General features: G+C 38.1%; 2 protein-coding genes across 2 annotated transcripts in view; both read right to left on the bottom strand.

Annotated features, from left to right (window-relative positions):
• ANXA1 (annexin A1) overlaps nt 1–18,947 on the bottom strand; it is an 897,109-nt gene that overhangs the window by 374,105 nt on the left and 504,057 nt on the right. The window lies entirely within an intron of this gene.
• The window catches only part of TMC1 (transmembrane channel like 1), a 178,196-nt gene that overhangs the window by 33,151 nt on the left and 126,098 nt on the right, over nt 1–18,947 (bottom strand). The window contains exons 11-14 of the mRNA XM_050760710.1: nt 17,644–17,788; nt 16,698–16,892; nt 13,972–14,151; nt 13,686–13,847 (exon numbers count right to left, since the gene is read on the bottom strand). Of these exons, the coding sequence (XP_050616667.1) occupies nt 13,686–13,847; nt 13,972–14,151; nt 16,698–16,892; nt 17,644–17,788 (682 nt within the window). The remainder of the gene's footprint in view (nt 1–13,685; nt 13,848–13,971; nt 14,152–16,697; nt 16,893–17,643; nt 17,789–18,947) is intronic.

Genomic DNA, 18,947 nt, shown 5'->3' with positions numbered 1-18,947 from the left:
ATTTCATTGAGCAGTGGTTTGTAGTTCTCCTTGAAGAGTTCCTATCTGTATTCCTAGGTATTTTATTCTTTTTGTAACAATTGTGAATGGGAGCTTATTCATGATTTGGCTCTCTGCTTGTCTGTTGTTGGTGTATAGGAATGCTTGTGATTTTTGCACATTGATTTTGTATTCTAAGATTTTGTTGAAGTTGCTTATCAGCTTAAGAAGCTTTCAGGCTGAGATGATGGGGTTTTCTAAATACAGGGTAATGTCATCTGCAAACAAAGACAATTTAACTTCCTCTCTTCCTATTTGAATGCACTTTATTTCTTTATCTTGCCTGATTGCCCTGGACAGAACTTCCAATAGTATGTTGAATAGGAGTGGTGTGAGACAGCATCCTTGTCTTGTGACAGTTTTCAAGGGGAACACTTCCAGTTTTGCCCATTCAGTATAATATTAGCTGTAGGTTTGTCATAGATGGTTCTCATTATTTTGAAGTATGTTCCATCTATACCTAGTTTATTGAGAGTTTTTAACGTGAAGGTACGTTGAATTTTATCAAAGGCCTTTTCTGCATCTATTGAGATAATCATGTGGTTTTTGTCTTTAGTTCTGTTCATGTGATAGATCATGTTTATTGATCTGTGTATGTTGAACCAGCCTTGCATTCCACAGATAAAGCCAACTTGATCATGGTGGATAAGCTTTTTGATGTGCTGCTGGATTTGGTTTGCTGATATTTTATTGAGAATTTTCGCATTGATGTTCATTGGGCCTGAAGTTTTCTTTTTTCATTTTATCTCTGCTAGGTTTTGGTATCAGGATGATGTTGGCCTCATAAAATGAATTAGGGAGGAGTCCCTTCTTTTCAATTGTTTGGAATAGTTTTAGAAGAAATGTACCGGCTCCTCTTTGTACCTTTGGTAGAATTCAGCTGTAAATCCATCTGGTCCTGGGCTTTTTTTGGTTGGTAGGCTATTTAGTAATGCCTCAATTTTAGAACTCGTTACTGGTCTATTCAGGGATTTAAGTTCTCCCTGGTTCAGTTTTGGGAGGGTGTATGTTTCCAGGAATTTATTCATTTCTTATGGGTTTTCTAGTTTATTTGCATAGGGGTGTTTATAGTATTCTCTGTTGGTTGTTTGTATTTCTGTGGGATCAGTGGTGATATCCCCTTTGTCATTTTCCATTGTGTTTATTTGATTCTTCTCTTTTTTTCTTCATTAATCTAGCTAGTGGTCTATCTATTTTACTAATTTTTTCCAAAAATTAAAAAAAAAAAAGCTCCTGGATTTGTTGAATTTTTTAAGGGTGGGTTTTTTGTGTCTCTATCTCCTTCAGTTCTGCTCTGATCTTGGTTATTTCTTATCTTCTGCTAGTTTTGGGGTTTGTTTGCTTTTGGTTCTCTAGTTCTTTTAGTTGTGATGTTAGGATGTTAAGTTGAGATCTTTCTAGCTTTTTGATGTGGACATTTAGTGCTAAAAATTTCCCTCTTAACACTGCTTTAAGTGTGTCCCAGAGATTGTGGTACATTATGTCTTTATTCTCATTAGTTTCAAGGAACATCTTGATTTCTGCCTTCATTCCATTATTTACTCAGGAGTCATTCAGGAGCAAATTGTTCAATTTCCATGTAGTTGTGTGGTTTTGAGTGAGTTTCTTAATTTTGATTTCTAATCTAACTGCTGTGTTGTCTGAGATACTGTGTTATGATTTCAGTTATTTTGCATTTGCTGAGGAGTGTTTTACTTCCAATCATATAATCAATTTTAGAGCAAGTCCAATGTAGTGCCAAGAAGACCATATATTCTGTTGTTTTTGGGTGGAGAGTTCTGTAGATATCTATTAAGCTCACTTGATCCAGAGCTAAGTCATGTCCTCAATAACTTTGTTAATTTTCAAATCGTGTATTTTAAATGGGTGAACTATATTATGTGTAAATTGTAGCTCAACAAAGTTGTTTTAAAGGTACAAAAAATGCTATGCTGTAATAGGAAATATGTTTTTTAAAAAGTTCCAAAACAGTATATGTGGTATGAACTCATTTGTTAACAGAGACCCTATGTATATATACATATTATATGTATGTATTTCATAACATGTATATGAAAAGAAAAAATCTGGAAAATTAGAAACTGGTTATCTCAGTTGGATTCAAATTCAGGTGGGCTTAAATTTATGTGCAAAGTGCAAAGTGTGTGTGCTATGGATTAGAAGGAAGTTCACTATTTTCCCATATGGCAACAGGCAATAAACATAAAAATAGACGTACAATTATACATTTTCATGATAGCTCATGTTTGCACTTCCCTTTCTGTTCCTTCTCAGTAATTCATGCCCTACAGCTGAAGACATTGAACATCTAACAGGATATATTTTACCAGAAGTACTAGTGCTATTCCATAATATGAGAAATCTTTTGGTTTTTATTTTCAGCTACCTATATAGACTTCCCTCTAAAGTAACTAGTGAATAAGAATTATCTCTTAAGGTAAAGAATCATTTAACTAGGAGTTGTTAGGTTGAGTTCTAGCTTCACACCTCAGAACAGTGTTTCCTAAATCCCTTGCTGTCATGTACAATCTTCACAAACCCGCCATATCCAAGTACCATGTGAAATATTACTTATCTGATATTTCCCTTAACTTTAATATAGTTTATTTTTATAAGGTATTGTTACTATTATAAATGGAAGATGGACATATCATCTGCCATAAATAGGTTAGCTACAAGTAAATACAATGCAAACAAAAACTTAATTGAAACTTAAGTATGTAAATATAGGAGACAGCCTCAGCTTTGGTTCCCCCTTTCCCCTGGGACAATGGCTTTTACGCAGTAGCACTTTTTGGGACGTAATATCAGAGAACAGGAGAGGGGAATGGGAAGAATAAAACAGCGAAGGAGAGAGTCTCTCCACCAAGGTGTGTTACAAGCTATCACTATTAAGGTAAGTGGATCTTAATCCATCTGGGGACCCACTTAGTAGACATATAGAATAAGCCTCAGAATTGCCCACTCAAGAGACAGAAGAGGGGCATATTTATCCACCAGCTCTTATTTCCCATTAGTTAAGGATGGCCCCATAGAGTATTAATGCTCCGTGTGGTGACTGCAGAGAATGCTGGGGTAAAGGTGAGAATATGTGTGCAGAACAGTCTAGATGCCATCAGGTAACAGCTACAGGCAGTTATTTGCTGCAACAACCGGAGTAGAAAAGTGGAGCAAGAGAGTGAAATGTTTCTGCATAATCTGAAAGTTTCTGTGTAATCTGACCCCTGTCTAACTATCCATATTCTTTTTTGCATTTCTCTTCTCTTTTCTGTGATTATATTTGTCTTCTGTGATCCAGCCTCACTGGCTGCCTTTTAGACCCTCAAACTTCACACTCCTCCAGGCCACAGGGCCTTTGTATTTGGTCTTACTCTACTCAATCACTCTTGCTATACCTGTTTCTTGACTCAGTTTATGCCAGCAACTATGCATCCCTACAACATCACTAATTTAGCAGTCTCTCTCAACTCCCTGACAAGGGTAAACTCCCTATAAAAAGTTTCAAGGGTCTATGCATTTCATCCCTGTAGTGCTTGTTACCATTGTAAATTTACAATTTTTGACCCATATTTGTTCCCCAGTGTATCTCTAGTATCTAACACAATGCCCAGCAATTACCATGCACTCAATAAATACAAAATGAATGAATGATTGATAGTATTCCTGTGATTATTTTTTGACACAATTTTTTCTCCTTCCTACTCTTTTTCTCCTTTCCTTTCCTGAGGCAGTTCTTTGTATGTATGTATGTATGTATGTATTTAGAGACAGGGGTCTTGCTATGTTGCCTAGGCTGACCTGGAACTCCTGGACTCAAGCAATCCTCCTGTTTCAGCCACCTGAGTAGCTGGGACTACAGATACATGCCTCCATGCCCACCCTTTCCAGGCAATGTTGAGCTCAGATTCAAATAACTAGCATCAATTAGAGGAAGGCTATGAGGGATATTTATAGGTTTCTACTGCCAGGTCTAGAAGACTTCCTCAGGTAAGAAAACATTTCAGAGTGGTTTGGAAGTCTTCCACATCCTCTTAAGCATCCTCATCCCAAAGGTTGAAATTCTATTCTTTCCCAACCAGTGACCTAACTTTCACATAAAATATCTGAAGAGGATTCAAACATTGTTGTTGCAGGAAGTCAGGGACCCCAAATGGAGGGACTGGCTGAAGCCATGGCAGAAGAACATAAGTTGTGAAGATTTCGTGGACATTTATTAGTTCCCCATATTAATACTTTTATAATTTCTTATGCCTGTCTTTACTGTAATCTCTGAATATAAATTGTGAAGATTTCATGGACACTTATCACTTCCCCAATCAATACCCTTGTGATTTCCTATGCCTGTCTTTACTTTAATCTCTTAATCCCATCATCTTCGTAAGCTGAGGAGGATGTATGTCGCCTCAGGACCCTGTGATGATTGTGTTAACTGCACAAATTGTTTGTAGAGCTTGTGTGCTTGAACAATATGAAATCTAGGCACCTTGAAAAAGGAACAGGATAACAGCAATGTTCAGGGAACAAGGAAGATGGCCTTGGACTCTGACTTCCGGTGAGCTGGGCAGAACAGAGCCATATTTCTCTTCTTTCAAAAGCAAATAGGAGAAATATCACTGAATTCTTTTTCTCAGCAAGAAACATCCCTGAGAAAGAGAATGCGCCACTGAGGGTAGGCCTATGAGTGGCCCCTGAGGAGGTGGCTGTCTTTTACAGTCGAAGCCGAAGGGATGAAATAAGCCCCAGTCTCCTGTATCATTCCCAGGCTTATTAGGACAAGGAAATTCCCACCTAATAAATTTTGATCAGACAAGTTGTCTGCTCTCAAACCCTGTCTCCTGGTAAGATGTTATCAATGAAATTACATGCCCGAAACTTCATTAGCAATTTTAATTTTGCCCAGTCCTGTGGTCCTGTGATCTCACCCTGCCTCCATTTGTTTTGTGATATTCTATTACCTTGTGAAGCATATGATCTCTGTTACCCATACCCTATTCGTACACTCCCTCTCCTTTTGAAAATCGCGAATAAAATCTTGCTGGTTTTACGGGTCAGGGAGCATCATGGAACCTGCCAACATGTGATGTCTCTCCCGGACACCCAGCTATAAAATTGCTCTCTTTTACACTCTTTCCCTTTATTTCTCAAACCAGCTGACACTTAGAGAAATAGAAAAGAACCCACATTAACTATCAGGGGTGGGTTCCTCTGATACATTGTATTAAAATTTTTAAATGTTTATTCATATACCATAGGAAAAATATATTTTAAAAGAAAGGGAATCCAAAAAATGGTAGCCCAGCCAATCTTAAGGATATCATCCTAGTTCCTTGTATGCTTGTCAGGATGGGGAGCACAGCCCCCACACAGGCCTCCTGCTAAACCCCACACTCTGCACCTAAAAACTTTGCACACATGACATTAGTTACAATGCAGCTTTGATCAATAAAGCTAAAGGAATAATTTATTAATAGGTGAAGGGAAAACAATAGGCAAGGAACATCATAAAGGATCACCAAATATAGACATTGCAGGCAGGAGTTTGGGGAGTGTGTGCTGATGCTAACTAGGGGACAATTTAGCACTGTGAACAAAGACATCAACTCTGTAAGCAGACTATGTAGGCTAAATTGAGGCTCCTGTCATTGACTTTCTCAGAGATCTTGAGCAAATTACCTAAGTCTCAGTCTTCTCATGTATAAAATGGGAATAATAATATAACGTATCTCAGAGTGAAACGTAAAAATTTGAGGAGGAAATACTTGGCACATTAGCCATTGTTGTGGTTATCTTCAGCTGTTGCTTTCTCCCCTTCCCCAAAGTGGAGACCTCAGGATATAGCTTTAAAGAGGAATGGCTCTGCTGCCCACCTATCAAATCCAGTGGGCATGAAACTGAATGACTGCTTGGGAATCTGCAGAAGTAAAGGAGCAATCACATTATCCTATATTCAAAACAATAAGTGCTTTTAGTCTCATAGCATCCTTGGAGAGAATCAAAGCAGAGGGTATCCATGGAGGAGAAGAGGAAACATCTGCAATACTCTCACAGAACAATGAATTAGGGTGCATATCTAACATTACATGCAAAGCAGCTGCCTTTACTATTTTTGTAGGCATATTTTTTAAGCAATTAAAGGATAGAAATTTTGGATGCATGGATACAGATATTGATCTCTTAAAGGCCAGACCTTGCCACACTCAGATTTGTTAGGTCCTATATGTTCTTTTTGCTCCCAGAGATTCCATCTGCCTAATCACCATTCCAGTCAGAACCACAACCCCTTTTCCCTTGGCCCACTTATGCAGACTTTCCCACTAGAGCTTAATGCTTCCATGGAGAAAGGAAGGTGAAAGATAAGGGGGAAATCCAACTACAAACGGCAGTAAGAAAAGATGATGAAGCAAGGAGAATCACTACAGACAGGTTTTAAAAAAACCTAGTTCCTGAAAACTTAACAAATAAAGTAAAATAGAATTCCCAATTATACCATAATTTTTGTACTCAGTCATTAATGATATATGTCTAACATTATACACACTTCCCTTATTTTTTTTCTTTCACAGCTGAAATCTTGATTGGCTTAAGTTTGATGAGCATCTGATTGAGGCTGAAGATATGATTTACATATTTGTTTAAATTATATGAATTTTATAAAACTAATGCTAGTCCTTCATTTTTTATGTTATCTTACAAAAAATGCAGTAAAAAATTATTCAAATAATTTTTCACAAAGACTACATTCAGTACTAAACTGAACTGTTGTCTAATACATAGAAGCTTTATGACAAAGGCTGTTCTCAATGATAATCTGAAACCCCAAAATCACTTTATGGGCTGCACATTAGGAATATCAATTCTAACTACACAAAATCATAAAAGCTTTTCAAAATATAAATTGGATTTGTATAAAAATAAGAGATCAGAAGTAGATTTTTTTCTTGGGTTTTGTTTGGTTTTATTTGTCTTGGTTTCCCTTAAGGGATAGAAAGCCATATGAAACATTATTTCTTTTCTCTGGTAAAGTATGGCTAGTTCTGGGCTGGGGTTATTTACAAAATCATTGTGAAAACAGATGATTTAAAATACTATTTTATTTCTCTTAAGGGAAAATTATTTAACAAAAATTGACATTATTAAAATTTCTTAATGTGTACTCCCCAAATAATCTATCTATTTAAAAGAAAAAAAACTTTTATTTTAGGTTTAGTAGTACATGTGAAACTTCATTACATAGGTAAATTTGTGTCATGGGAGTTTGTTGTACAGATTATTTTATTACCTAGATATTAAACCCAGGAGACAATAGTTATCTTTTCTGCTCCTCTCTCTCCTCTCACCCTCCACCCTCAAGTAGACCCCAGTGTCTGTTGTTTCCTTCTTTGTGTTCATGAGTTATCATAATTTAGCTCCCATATAAGTGAGAACAGGCAGTATTTGGTTTTCCTACATGAGTTTGCTAAGGATAATAGATCAATTTTTCCGCAACAGACGTGATCTCATTCTTTTTTATGGCTGCATAGTATTCCATGGTATATATATATATACCACATTTTTCCTATCCAATCTGTCATTGATGGGCATTTAGGTTGATTCCATGTATTTGCTATTGTGAATAGTGCTGCAGTGAACATTCGCATGCCTGTGTCTGTATGATTTATAGTCCTCTGGGTATATACCCGCTAATGGAATGGTTGGGTTGAATGATCTGCTTTTAGCTCTTTGAGGAATTGCTATATTGCTTTCCACAATGGTGGAACTAATTTACATTCCCACTAACAGTGTATAAACATTCCTCTTTCTTTGCAACCTTGCCAGCATATTATTTTTTCACTTTTTATTACTAATCATTCTGACTGGTGTGATATGGTATCCCATTGTGGTTTTGATTTGCATTTCTCTAATGATCAGTGATATGGAGCTTTATTTCATATGCTTGTTTGCCACATGTATGTCTTCTTTTGAGAAGTGTCTGTTCATGTCCTTTGCCGACTTTTTAATGGGATTCAGGTTTTTTTCTTGTAAATTTGTTTAAGTTCCTTGTAGACTCTGGATATTAGACCTTTGTCAGATAGATTGCAAAAATGTTCTCCCATTCTGTAGGTGGTCTGTTCACTCTGATGATAGTTTCTTTTGCTTTACTGGAGTTCTTTAGTTTAGTTAGATCCCATTTGTTAATTTTCGCTTTTGTTGCAATTGCTTTTGGCATTTTTGTCATGAAATCTTTGCTTGTGCCTATGTCCTGAATGATATTGCCTAGATTTTCTTCTAGGGTTTTTATAGTTTTGGGTTTTACATTTAAGCCTTTAATCCTATCTTGAGTTAATTTTTGTATATGGTGTAAAGAAGGGGTCTAGTTTCAATTTTCTGCATATGGCTAGCCACTTCTCCCAGCAACGTTTATTAAATAGAGAATATTTTCCCCATTGCTTGTTTTTGTCAGGTTTGTCAAAGATCAGATTGTTGTAGGTGTGTGGTTTTATTTCTGAGTTATCTATTCTGTTCCATTGGTCTATGTGTCTGTTCTTGTACCAGTACCATGCTGTTTTGATTACTGTGGCCCTGTAGTATAGTTTGAAGTCAGGTAGAGTGATTCCTCCAGTTTTATTCTTTTTTCTTTGGATTGTCTTGGCTATACGAGCTCTTTTTTGGTTCCACATGAATTTTAAGATAGGTTTTTTCTAATTCTGTGAAGAATTTCAATCTTGGTTTAATGGGAATACCACTGAATCTACAAATTACTTTGGGCAGTATGGCCATTTTAACAAAATTGATTCTTCCTATCCATGAGCATGGAATGTTTTCCCATTTGTGTGTGTCCTCTTTGATTTCCTTGAGCAGTGGTTTGTAGTTCTCCTTGAAGAGGTCCTTCACTTCCCTTGTTAGCTGTATTCCTAAGAATTTTATTCTCTTTGTAGCAATTGTGAATGTGAGTTTATGCATGATTTGGCTCTCTGCTTGCCTGTTGTTGGTGTATAGGAATGCTAGCAATTTTTCACATTGATATTGTATCCTGAGACTGATGAAGTTGCTTATCTGCTTAAGAAGCTTTTGGGCTGAGGCAATGCGGTTTTCTAGATATTGGATCATGTCATCTGCAAACAAAGATAATTTGACTCCCTCTTTTCCTATTTTAATATCCTTCATTTATTTCTCTTGCCTGATTGCCCTGGCCAGAACTTCAAATACTATGTTGAATAGGAGTGGTGAGAGAGGGCATCGTTGTCTTGTGCTGGTTTTCAAGGGGGAATGCTTTCAGCTTTGTCCATTCATTATGATTTTGGCTGTGGATTGTCATAGATGGCTCTTATTATTTTGAGATGTGTTCCTTCAATACCTAGTTTATTGGGAGTTTTTAACTTGAAGGGGTGTTGAATTTTATTGAAAGCTTTTTCTGCATCTATGGAGATAAGCATGTGGTTTTTGTCTTTATTTCTGCTTATGTGATGAATCACATTTATTGTTTTGAGTATGTTGAACCAACCTTCCATCCCAAGGATGATGCCTACCTGATTGTGGTGGATTAGCCATTTGATGTGCTGCTGGATTTGGTTTGCAAGTATTTTGTTGAAAAGATTTTTGAATTGATAGTCCTCATGATATTGGCCTGAATATTTCTTTTTTTGTTGTGTCTCTGCCAGGTTTTGGTAGCAGAATGATACTGGCCTCATAGGATGAGTTAGGGAGAAGTTCCTCCTCCTCCTCAATTTTGTGAAATAGCTTCAGTAGGAATATTGCCAGTTCTTCTTTGTACATCTGGTAGAATTTAGCTGTGAATTCATCAGGGCCTGGGCTATTACTGGGTGGTGGTAGCCTATGTCTCTTTGTAGGTCTCCAAGAACTTGCTTTATGAATCTGGGTACTCTTGTATTGAGTGCATATACATTTAGGATAGTTAGGTCTTCTTGTTTCATTGAACCCTTTACCATTATGTAATGCCCTTCTTTGCCTTTTTTGAACTTTGTTGGTTTGAAGTCTGTTTTTGTTGTGTGTGTGTGTGTTTTGTTTTTTGTTTTTTGAGGGTTTTCTTGAAATTGGGAAAGTAACCCCTGTTGTTTTCTGTTTTCTCTTGGTTGGCAGATTTTCTTCCATCCCTTTATTTTTAGCATATGGGTGTTATTAAGCATGAGATGGGTCTCTTGAAGAGAGCATACGATTGGGTCTTGCTTTTTTATCCAGCTTGCCACTCTGTGCCTTTTAAATGGAGCATTTAGCCCATTTACATTCAAGATTAGTATTGATATGTGTAGATTTAATCTTGTCATTCTGTTGTTCACTGACTATTATGCTGGCTTGTTTGTATGGTTGCTTTACAGTGTCACTGGTCTGTGTAATTAAGTGTGCTTTTGTATTAGCTGGTAGTAGTCTTTCCTTTCTCTATTGAGTGTTCCTTTCAAGATGTCTTGTAAGGCAGGTCTGGTAGTAACAAACTCCCTCAACATTTGCTTGCCCAAAAAGTATCTTATTTCTCCTTTGCTTAGGAAGCTTAGTTTGGCTGGATATGAAATTCTTCGTTGAAGGTTTTTTTCTTTAAGAATGTTGAATATAGGCCCCTGATCACTTTTGACTTGTAGGGTTTCAGCTCAGACATCTGTTGTTAGCCTAATGGAGTTCTCTTTGTAGGTGGCCTACCCTTTCTCTCTGGCTGCCTGTAACGTTGTTTCATTTTGACCTGAAAAAATCAGACAAGTATGTGTTTTGGGGATGATCTTCCTGCATGGAATCTGGCAGGAAGTCTCTGTATTTCCTAAATTTGACTGTTAGCAAGGACTGGTAGCAAATTTGCCTCTCTAGCAAGGTTGGGGAAGTTTTCATGGATAATATCCTGAAATATGTTTTCCAAGTTGTTTGCTTTCTCCCCCTCCCTTTCTGGGATGCCAATGATTCATAGATTTGGCCTTTACATAATCCCATACTTCTTGCAGGTTTTGTTCTTCCTGTTTTATTCTTTTTCCTTTATTTTTATCTGACTGTCTTATTTCAGAGAGCCAGTCTTCAAGTTCTAAGATTCTTTCCTTAGCTTAGTTTATTCTACTGTTAATACTTGTGATTACATTGTGAAATTCTGGTATTGTTTTATTCAGCCTTATGAGACCTATTAGCTTCTTTTTTTAAACCAGCTACTTTGTCTTTAAGCTCCAGTATTGTGTCATTGTGATTCTTAGTTTCCTTGGATTGGGTTTTGCCATTCTTCTGAATCTCAATGATCTTCATTCCTCTCCATAGTCAGAATTCTATTTCTGTCATTTCAGCTAGCTCAGACTCGTTAAGAACTCTTGTTGGAGAACTGGTGTGGTTGTTTGGAGGACACACAACACTCTGGTCATTTGAGTTACCAGAGTTCTTGCATTGTTTCTTTCTCATCTCTGTGTGTAGGTGTTCCTTTGACTGCAATGTAGATTGAATACAGTCAATAGACATCTTTCCTGGAAGTTTTCATAGGGCCAAGACTTTGCGCAGGGTCTTTATTTGAAGCTGACAATTTGTCTTTGGTTTCAGAGGGGGGTATGTTAGTGAGGTATTTTTGGCATTGAAGCTTTGAGGAAGGTGATCCGGTAGGTGGCACTTCGGCATATTGGTCAGTTGGTAGACTCTTGCTTGGTTGTGTGGCTCCCCTGTTTCCTCATTGTTGTAGGCATGTTCCTTCTCAATGCTCTGAAAGTGTAGATTTCTTTCCCTGTTGAGAGCTGGCTATAGATTATGATTCAGCACTCCTGGACTGCCCCTTCAGCTCTGGGGCAATCTCAGTGTTATGTTTCTTCTTTACCTTAGCATGGTTATGGCCAAGGGTCTTTTGCTTGTCTCCTGGGGGCTACACCCCATTGAGATGCAGGTCAGCAATTACTCTTTGCAATTATCCCAGGATGGATAGTCTATGTTGTAGGTCCAAGCTCGGAGTTCCCTGTCTGGTGACAAGCAGAAGGTGGGGGTAGGTAGGACCTGTGAGAGACAAACTGGCCTTCTCTCCTGGAGTCAACTGCAGCTTGTTGGAGGTATGGATGAGGCACTTAGGGTCTTTGTTCCTTTGTTAGTCCAAGGGTTCTAACAGCTCTACTGCCTCTGCCTTGCAGAGGTAATGGCAGAGAGGCTTTCAGTTGCCCCTGGGGATCCTGTCCAGGGAGTTAGAAAACTGCTACTTGATCGATAACTCTGGCAGAGTGTAGCTGGAGGCCTGGAGGACTGTCCGGTGAGGAGATACGGGAATGGGCACCCATGTAAAAGTCTGGTCACTTTTTCATAGGGTTGCTGCAGTATATTGGGACCCCACATCAGTCCCTAGTCACTTCAGATGTTTTATTATCTGGAGGTAGCAACAATGAAGGCTATGAAACAGCAAAGATGGCAGCCTGCCCCTCCCTCTGGGAGCTCCATCCCAGAAATGTACAGACCCATTGCTGGCCCAAACACACCTGTAGGAGGTGGTTGGAGACCCCCGTTAGGAGGTCCTACCCAGTGAGGAGGAATGGGATCAGAGACCAACTTGAAAAAGCAGTCTGGCCACGTTTTCATAGAGCAGCTATGCTGTGCTCACGGTCTGCTTCAGCCCCTGACTGGCTTGGAGTCTCTGAAGCCTGAAGGATGGAATGGCTAAGTCAACCAAATAGCAAAGATGATGGCCCACACTTTCCCCCAGGAGCTCTGTCTCAGGGAGGTGTAACACTTCTACCAGTGACTGGCTGGAGTTGTAAGCCAGTGGGTTTCATTCTGTGAGGTGCTGTGAAGTGGGGCCTGCAGACTGTCACTGGATTCAGCCCCTTTTCTAAGGGGTGTGGTTGGGGGGTTCTAACCTCTTGTTTTGCCGGACGTGTAGCTACTTTTGACAGGAAGCCTGAAAAGGAAAAGCCCAGGTATCTAAAGCTCCCGGGTCTCTGCATGTGCTTAAGTGGCTGCTCTGCTGAGACTCCACATAGCTCTGTGTGTCAGACTGAAGGCCCAGGTGGAGTGGGTTCCTGAGGGGATCTCCTGACACAAGGTTCCAAAGATCCACGGGAGAAGCATGGGTTCCCAAGGTCGTGCATTCACTCACAACTTCCCTGGGCAGAGGACGATCCCTTGGCTTCATGTCACTACCAGGTGGGGTGTCACCCTGCCTTGCTTTTCTCTGCTCTCCGTGAGTCAAGTTGTTTCCTTGATTAGATCCAATGCATGTACCTGGATGTTTCAGTTGAAGGTGCTATATTTACTCCCCCCTTCTATTCCTCTCCATGACAGCCAAGCACTTCAGCTGCTTCTATTCGGCTGTCTTGGCCACCCCCAAGACTCTATTTTTGTTTGTTTGTTTTGTTTTGTTTTACAGCAAACAAGTAACACTAAATAGAGTTTCATTTAAATATTTGCTTTGGCCTGTATCTAAATCGAGTGCTTTAGTATAACACAGATAGTAAACATCTCTTTGCACCATTTTCAACTGTCCTTCCTTTATATGCAACTGTAAAGGGGGCATACAAATAGTATTTACCTCAAAGGATAGATTTGCAAACAGCATGAGATAATATACATGAAACTCAGAGCCAGCACACAGCCAACATTCAACAAATCTTAACTATTTTTACTAATAAGCAATTTTTAAAAAGACAGTCTTATGGAAGAGATATTGACTCTATTTTTTTAATCTACTAATTGCCATACACTTCTGTTGGGGGCATTACCTGTCCCACCATTGTTTCCCAGCAAGGTCCTCGAGGTACATCTGCAGGGTGAACAAAAAAGGGTGGTCCAGTGCTATTTTCAGAGAATGATGCATTGTAGGCCTTGATCATATTGGCTTCCCAAAGGGTAATATTGGCCTTTACTAGCTTCTCCTCTTCAATCTAGAAAGCAAAAAGATAGAAACGAAAATGAAGACCATAGAGATTTCAAAGGCATTTTGGCAAACGTGAGACTAGGAATTGAACAACACTCTTATGGCAAGGACAATCCAGAAACAAGGCTTACCTTGTTGTTAATCTCATCCATTAATGCAAGAATAAATACATACAAATTGCCTAAAAGAAGAGCAAAAATGCGTCCCAGTAGCCATTTCAAAGCGATGAGAGGATGGTAGTCTTCTAATTCAGCAAATAAGTCAAACAATGTTGGACAGAACATCCCTAGGAGGGACATAACCATGTTCATCTACAAGGAGGCACAAGGGAGAAACTAAGTTAATGGTGTTTAAAGTTATTATTGCTTTTTGCCAGAATTTTGGAAGATTCTGAGCTAGGCTTCTTTGATCTTTTTTAAGATCAAAAATGATTATTTTAAGCATGTTTAGAATTTGATCTCAAAATGACAAGGACAATATTCAACTCACATTCTCAAGATAGGCATGTGACTGAGTGCGTGTATGTGCCAGTAGTAACAGTCTGTTTCCTGGTATAGTGAAGGTGGCAATTTACATCAGTCTCTACACAGAGAACACATATTGTTTTATGTGGTAACTGATTCTGATATGGTGACGCACTTCACAACAAGATTTCCAAAAGAAATGGAAAATGATCAGCTTGAGGAGGAGGTTCAAACTGAAAATTCTAATCTGACAATCATCAGCTAGTTTAATCAGTTAGAATGAATGAATTCCCTGAGATGGACCTATGCATAAATATTGAATTTTGACAAACGTAAACTTTTAAGGCCAAAAAAAAATGAGTTTTATTAAAGGAAATAGAAGACACTCAGAGAAACAAATGGAGAACACATGACATAATGTTATGGAAGCCAACGTAGAAAACTTTCAAAAGTGAAAGAATGGACTATAATTTCAGAGACAAGAGAATAATGCAGGGGTGGGAAGAGGAGGGAGAGAGGGAGAAGACGGAATAGAAACATGAAAAGTAGGAAACATGTGCTTCTTATTTCCTGGATATTTGGCAACCTTATGATGACATTATTTGGCTAAAGGAAGTCAATAAAAAGAATCCAAAACACGTATTAATTTTCTAATGGGGAAATACCAATTTTAAGTAACTCTGGTGACTATCTCCTTTCCCAAATACCTGAATCAAACTGTCACCACTAAACATTTCCTATCTTCTCCTGTGGACTTCGTGGTGTGAAGAATTATAATAACTACCAGGCTATATTTAGAAAACAATTGCTATGAGATTTTTGTCATTTTTATTAAAACATTATATAAGCATGACCAACAGGATCCAAATCTCAGCATGCCATAATACAAAATCAGCATGCTATAATTTTAGACTAATGTAAAGAAAATTTGGCAGATCCTGTGCAAGCTTATACAAGGCCAATTTAAATTTGGCTTCATCAAATTTGTAAAGTTAATCACGAATCTCCATTATTACCTTCATTGGCCCCTAGGACTCAGAGGGTCCCTAAAATAGATGTTAAAGAGATTCTTACAAAGAATAGTTATTTTATTGATAATCAACTACCCATCCTTTAGTATGGTTTATTTGCACAAAAACATAACCAATATAAATAATGGACCAAAGCTGCATGATAATGTTGCCTCCATGTACTATTACAATTATGAGACCATTTTGAAAGCAAACTTAGTAAATGCTTTGAGGTGTTCCTCCATTTTTCATTTTAAATAAATAAAATCCCTCTACTAAATGACTTACATTTTACAAGTTTTTATGACATGACTGTATATGAAAGTCTTTAAAATATCTAGTCCCATCTCTATTGGTACTTCTTCTGAAATACTTAGAATGTTATTTGGAATCTTTTTCTGTAAGTAGATTATATCATTTGCTGTCCAAGATTTTTTAGAAAATTCTGTGCTTATGAAGACATATTTTAATTCTTTTGATCTATACTGTTCTGCAAAAGTTTCAGTGTGGGAAGTCTACACTTCCCACAGCCTAAATCTGCACATACTTTGAAAATGCCCAAGCTCAAAATGACGTCACATCATACACACAAACATTTTATGAACGGGAACAGACTCTAGCAACAACTCATGACCAATGATTTTCTGATTCTAAATGATCTATGTCTAACCTCCTTTCTCTGATCCACTAAATGGGCAGATACTCTAAAGGCAAATTGTGGTCATAATGTTTAATTCCTGGAAAAGAGCTGGCCTTCTTCATTTGAATAGCATTTAGAGAGAGAGGAAGTAAGGTACAGGGCAGGAGGAAATGGAGATGGAGATGTTGCAGTTAGGCTTCTAATGAAAACAGAGGGAAGCCCAGACATGCCCAAAGGTGGAGAAGCAATCTGAGTGTTTCCAGTAAGATTCAACATAGGAATCAGTGGTTTTATCATGGCTGCTTCAAAAAATTCAGGCAACAATTTGATCTTTTAATGACAGATGAAGGATTTGCAGAGAAAGCAACAAGAGCCTTGGACTCGAAGTCAAGACTCCTAGGTTCTCACCCTGACTCTTCTCCTAACTCTGTGACCATAAACATATAATGCAATCGCTTGAGAATCATCATTCCCATCTGTAAAATATAATGATTGGCCTATGTGTTTTTTAATATCTTTTCTGACTCTAACTTTCCATCATGTCACAAAATGAAAAACAGACAGGCCAGATTTAGAAATAAGACTAGAATAGAATGGAAATGAGCAACAGAGTTGGTTAACTGTAAGGGCAGAATAGGTGAAAGGTAAAGTATGGCCTTTTTAAATGTTCCCTCAAAGAAGCATAACCCCCAAAAGAAACAAATGTCAGGTTCTAAGCACATAAAAAGCATGCAGAGACGAACTTCATTTTTTTCCCACCACCCAAGGGTGTCAGGATCTTGCTGTGCAAATTCCTGGGATCGCTTCACAGCCCAAAAGATGAGGTATCCACTCCCTCCAAGTGTTAGAAACACGAAGAAGTTAGCCAGAAACCTCAGGAATCTGATCAAGTGGACGTTTTCCTCTACTTGGGCTGCTTTTTCTTCTGTGATAGCTTCCTGTATCCAGGCAAACAAACAAACAAACAAAAACCCAAAATAGAATATCTTAGCTACATTTTAAAAGTATCAAAACCTCAAAAGTTATTTTTACAATCATCAGAATGTGAGGAATGACAATGTAAACTAAACCTGACATTCTACAAACCGGTGACTACTGCCAACAAATGATGGTAAGTAAGAGACAGAAGGAAGAATTCTTGCAAACAAACTGTGATTGATCTGATATTAGGGTAGTCTTCATTCTAAAAATCTTCATTCCAGTGAATTTTTTTTTTCCCAAAGAGTGAGCAGCAGCAATATTTATTGCAAAGTGCGAAAGAACAAAGCTTCGACGGCGTGGAAGGGGACCCAAGCGAGTTGCCCTCCAGTGATTTTTTTAAAAAAGTACTACAAAATAATGTTTTAGGGTCACTTAAATATTATGCTTATTCCTGTAAATAATTAGTGAACATTGTTCTAGTTTTTAAAATATCTTATTCTATTACTCATGGGTCCTGTTTCAATCCAGTAACATCATTTTATTACCAGATTTAGAGAAGAGAAGTCTTTAAGGGATAATAGTGCTGTTGTGGGTCATGGAAGATTTTCCAGTTATAATCAGAACCATGGCAAGATCCTGGTAGGCAGAAATCACGAGTTAATCTTTCATGTAAATTGTCAAGATACTGCACTAGCTGGACCAGATGGAACGCCTCCAATTTTACTCTTAGAAATACAAATAGCAGGCTTTTGAAGTTGGTACATCTACCTTAAAGTTCATTGTGATAGAATTAAATTTGTTGTCTGCCGTCTCAGGATTGCCGATCAGGTAGTCCCAGCTCGTAAAGACCTTCCAGCTAAAATTGAAAGTGTTGTCATCTCCACCTCCATCATCACCAATGTTTTTGGTCATTCTGTAAAAACAGGAAGTTTAACCCAGCAGCCAGAAAAAATGAGATAGGGGGAATAGAGAGCAACAAAACATGATCATGAGTGTTGAAGTGGAGAAGCAATAGCGAAAAGACATATATTTTATAACAAGTTTGTTCAGAAAATCATTTCTTTTTAAATTTTGTTTTTGTTCAAGTGTTTAAATCATTCACTTTCTTTTTTCTTTTTTTTTTTTTTTTTTTTTTGAGACGGAGTCTCACTCTGTCGCCCAGGCTGGAGTGCAGTGGTGCGATCTTGGCTCACTGCAAGCTCCGCCTCCTGGGTTCACGCCATTCTCCTGCCTCAGCCTCCCGAGTAGCTGGCGCTACAGGCACCTGCCACTACGCCGGGCTAGTTTTTTTGTATTTTTTAGTAGAGACGGGGTTTCACCGTGTTAGCCAAGATGGTCTCGATCTCCTGACCTCCAGATCCGCCTGCCTTGGCCTCCCAAAGTGCTGGGATTACAGGCGTGAGCCACCATGCCCAGCCAAATTATTCACTTCCTAGGACTTCAAGATTAATAAAGTACTAAGCACTGAAGATTTGAATAATTCAACATGTACACAAAAACATATTTTTATGTGTTTTGTTAAACTGAGATCATTATTTCTTAACCTTTGGTAAGATAAGAATTTCTTTAAGAATACGATGAAAATGATTGAGTCCCTCCCCAGGGGAAAAGAAACACATGTACTGACTTTTACACTGCTCCACACAACTTTAGTTGGCTCCCAGACCATCTGAAGCCTCTGGATGGACTAAATCAGGCGAATAAACTCCTATGTAAATTTTAATTCCCCCTAGAATCTCCTCCCAAATAGAGATTACATTGAGTACATTAAATTTCCATCTACTCTAAAATTCTTGAACAAAAATCAACATTTTTATACAACCTTAATGCCAAGTGGTTTTATATGTATATATATATGTGATTCTATATATTTTTAACTCAGTGATTACATGTGTGTGTGTGTGTGTGTGTGTGTGTGTATTTGCTTGAAGAGCTTAAAATGCATTTACTCACAGGTTTATTTTAGTGGTTAGAGATCTATGTCCTATTTACTCCACTTCCTTTTTTCCCTTTCACTATAAATAGCAAAATTAAAATTTCATATGACACAAATTATAAAATGGTCCCACAAG

The sequence above is a fragment of the Macaca thibetana genome, chromosome 15 (genome assembly GCF_024542745.1).
Source record: "Macaca thibetana thibetana isolate TM-01 chromosome 15, ASM2454274v1, whole genome shotgun sequence".
NCBI lineage: Eukaryota > Metazoa > Chordata > Mammalia > Primates > Cercopithecidae > Macaca > Macaca thibetana.
This window is presented reverse-complemented; position numbering and strand designations above follow the sequence as displayed.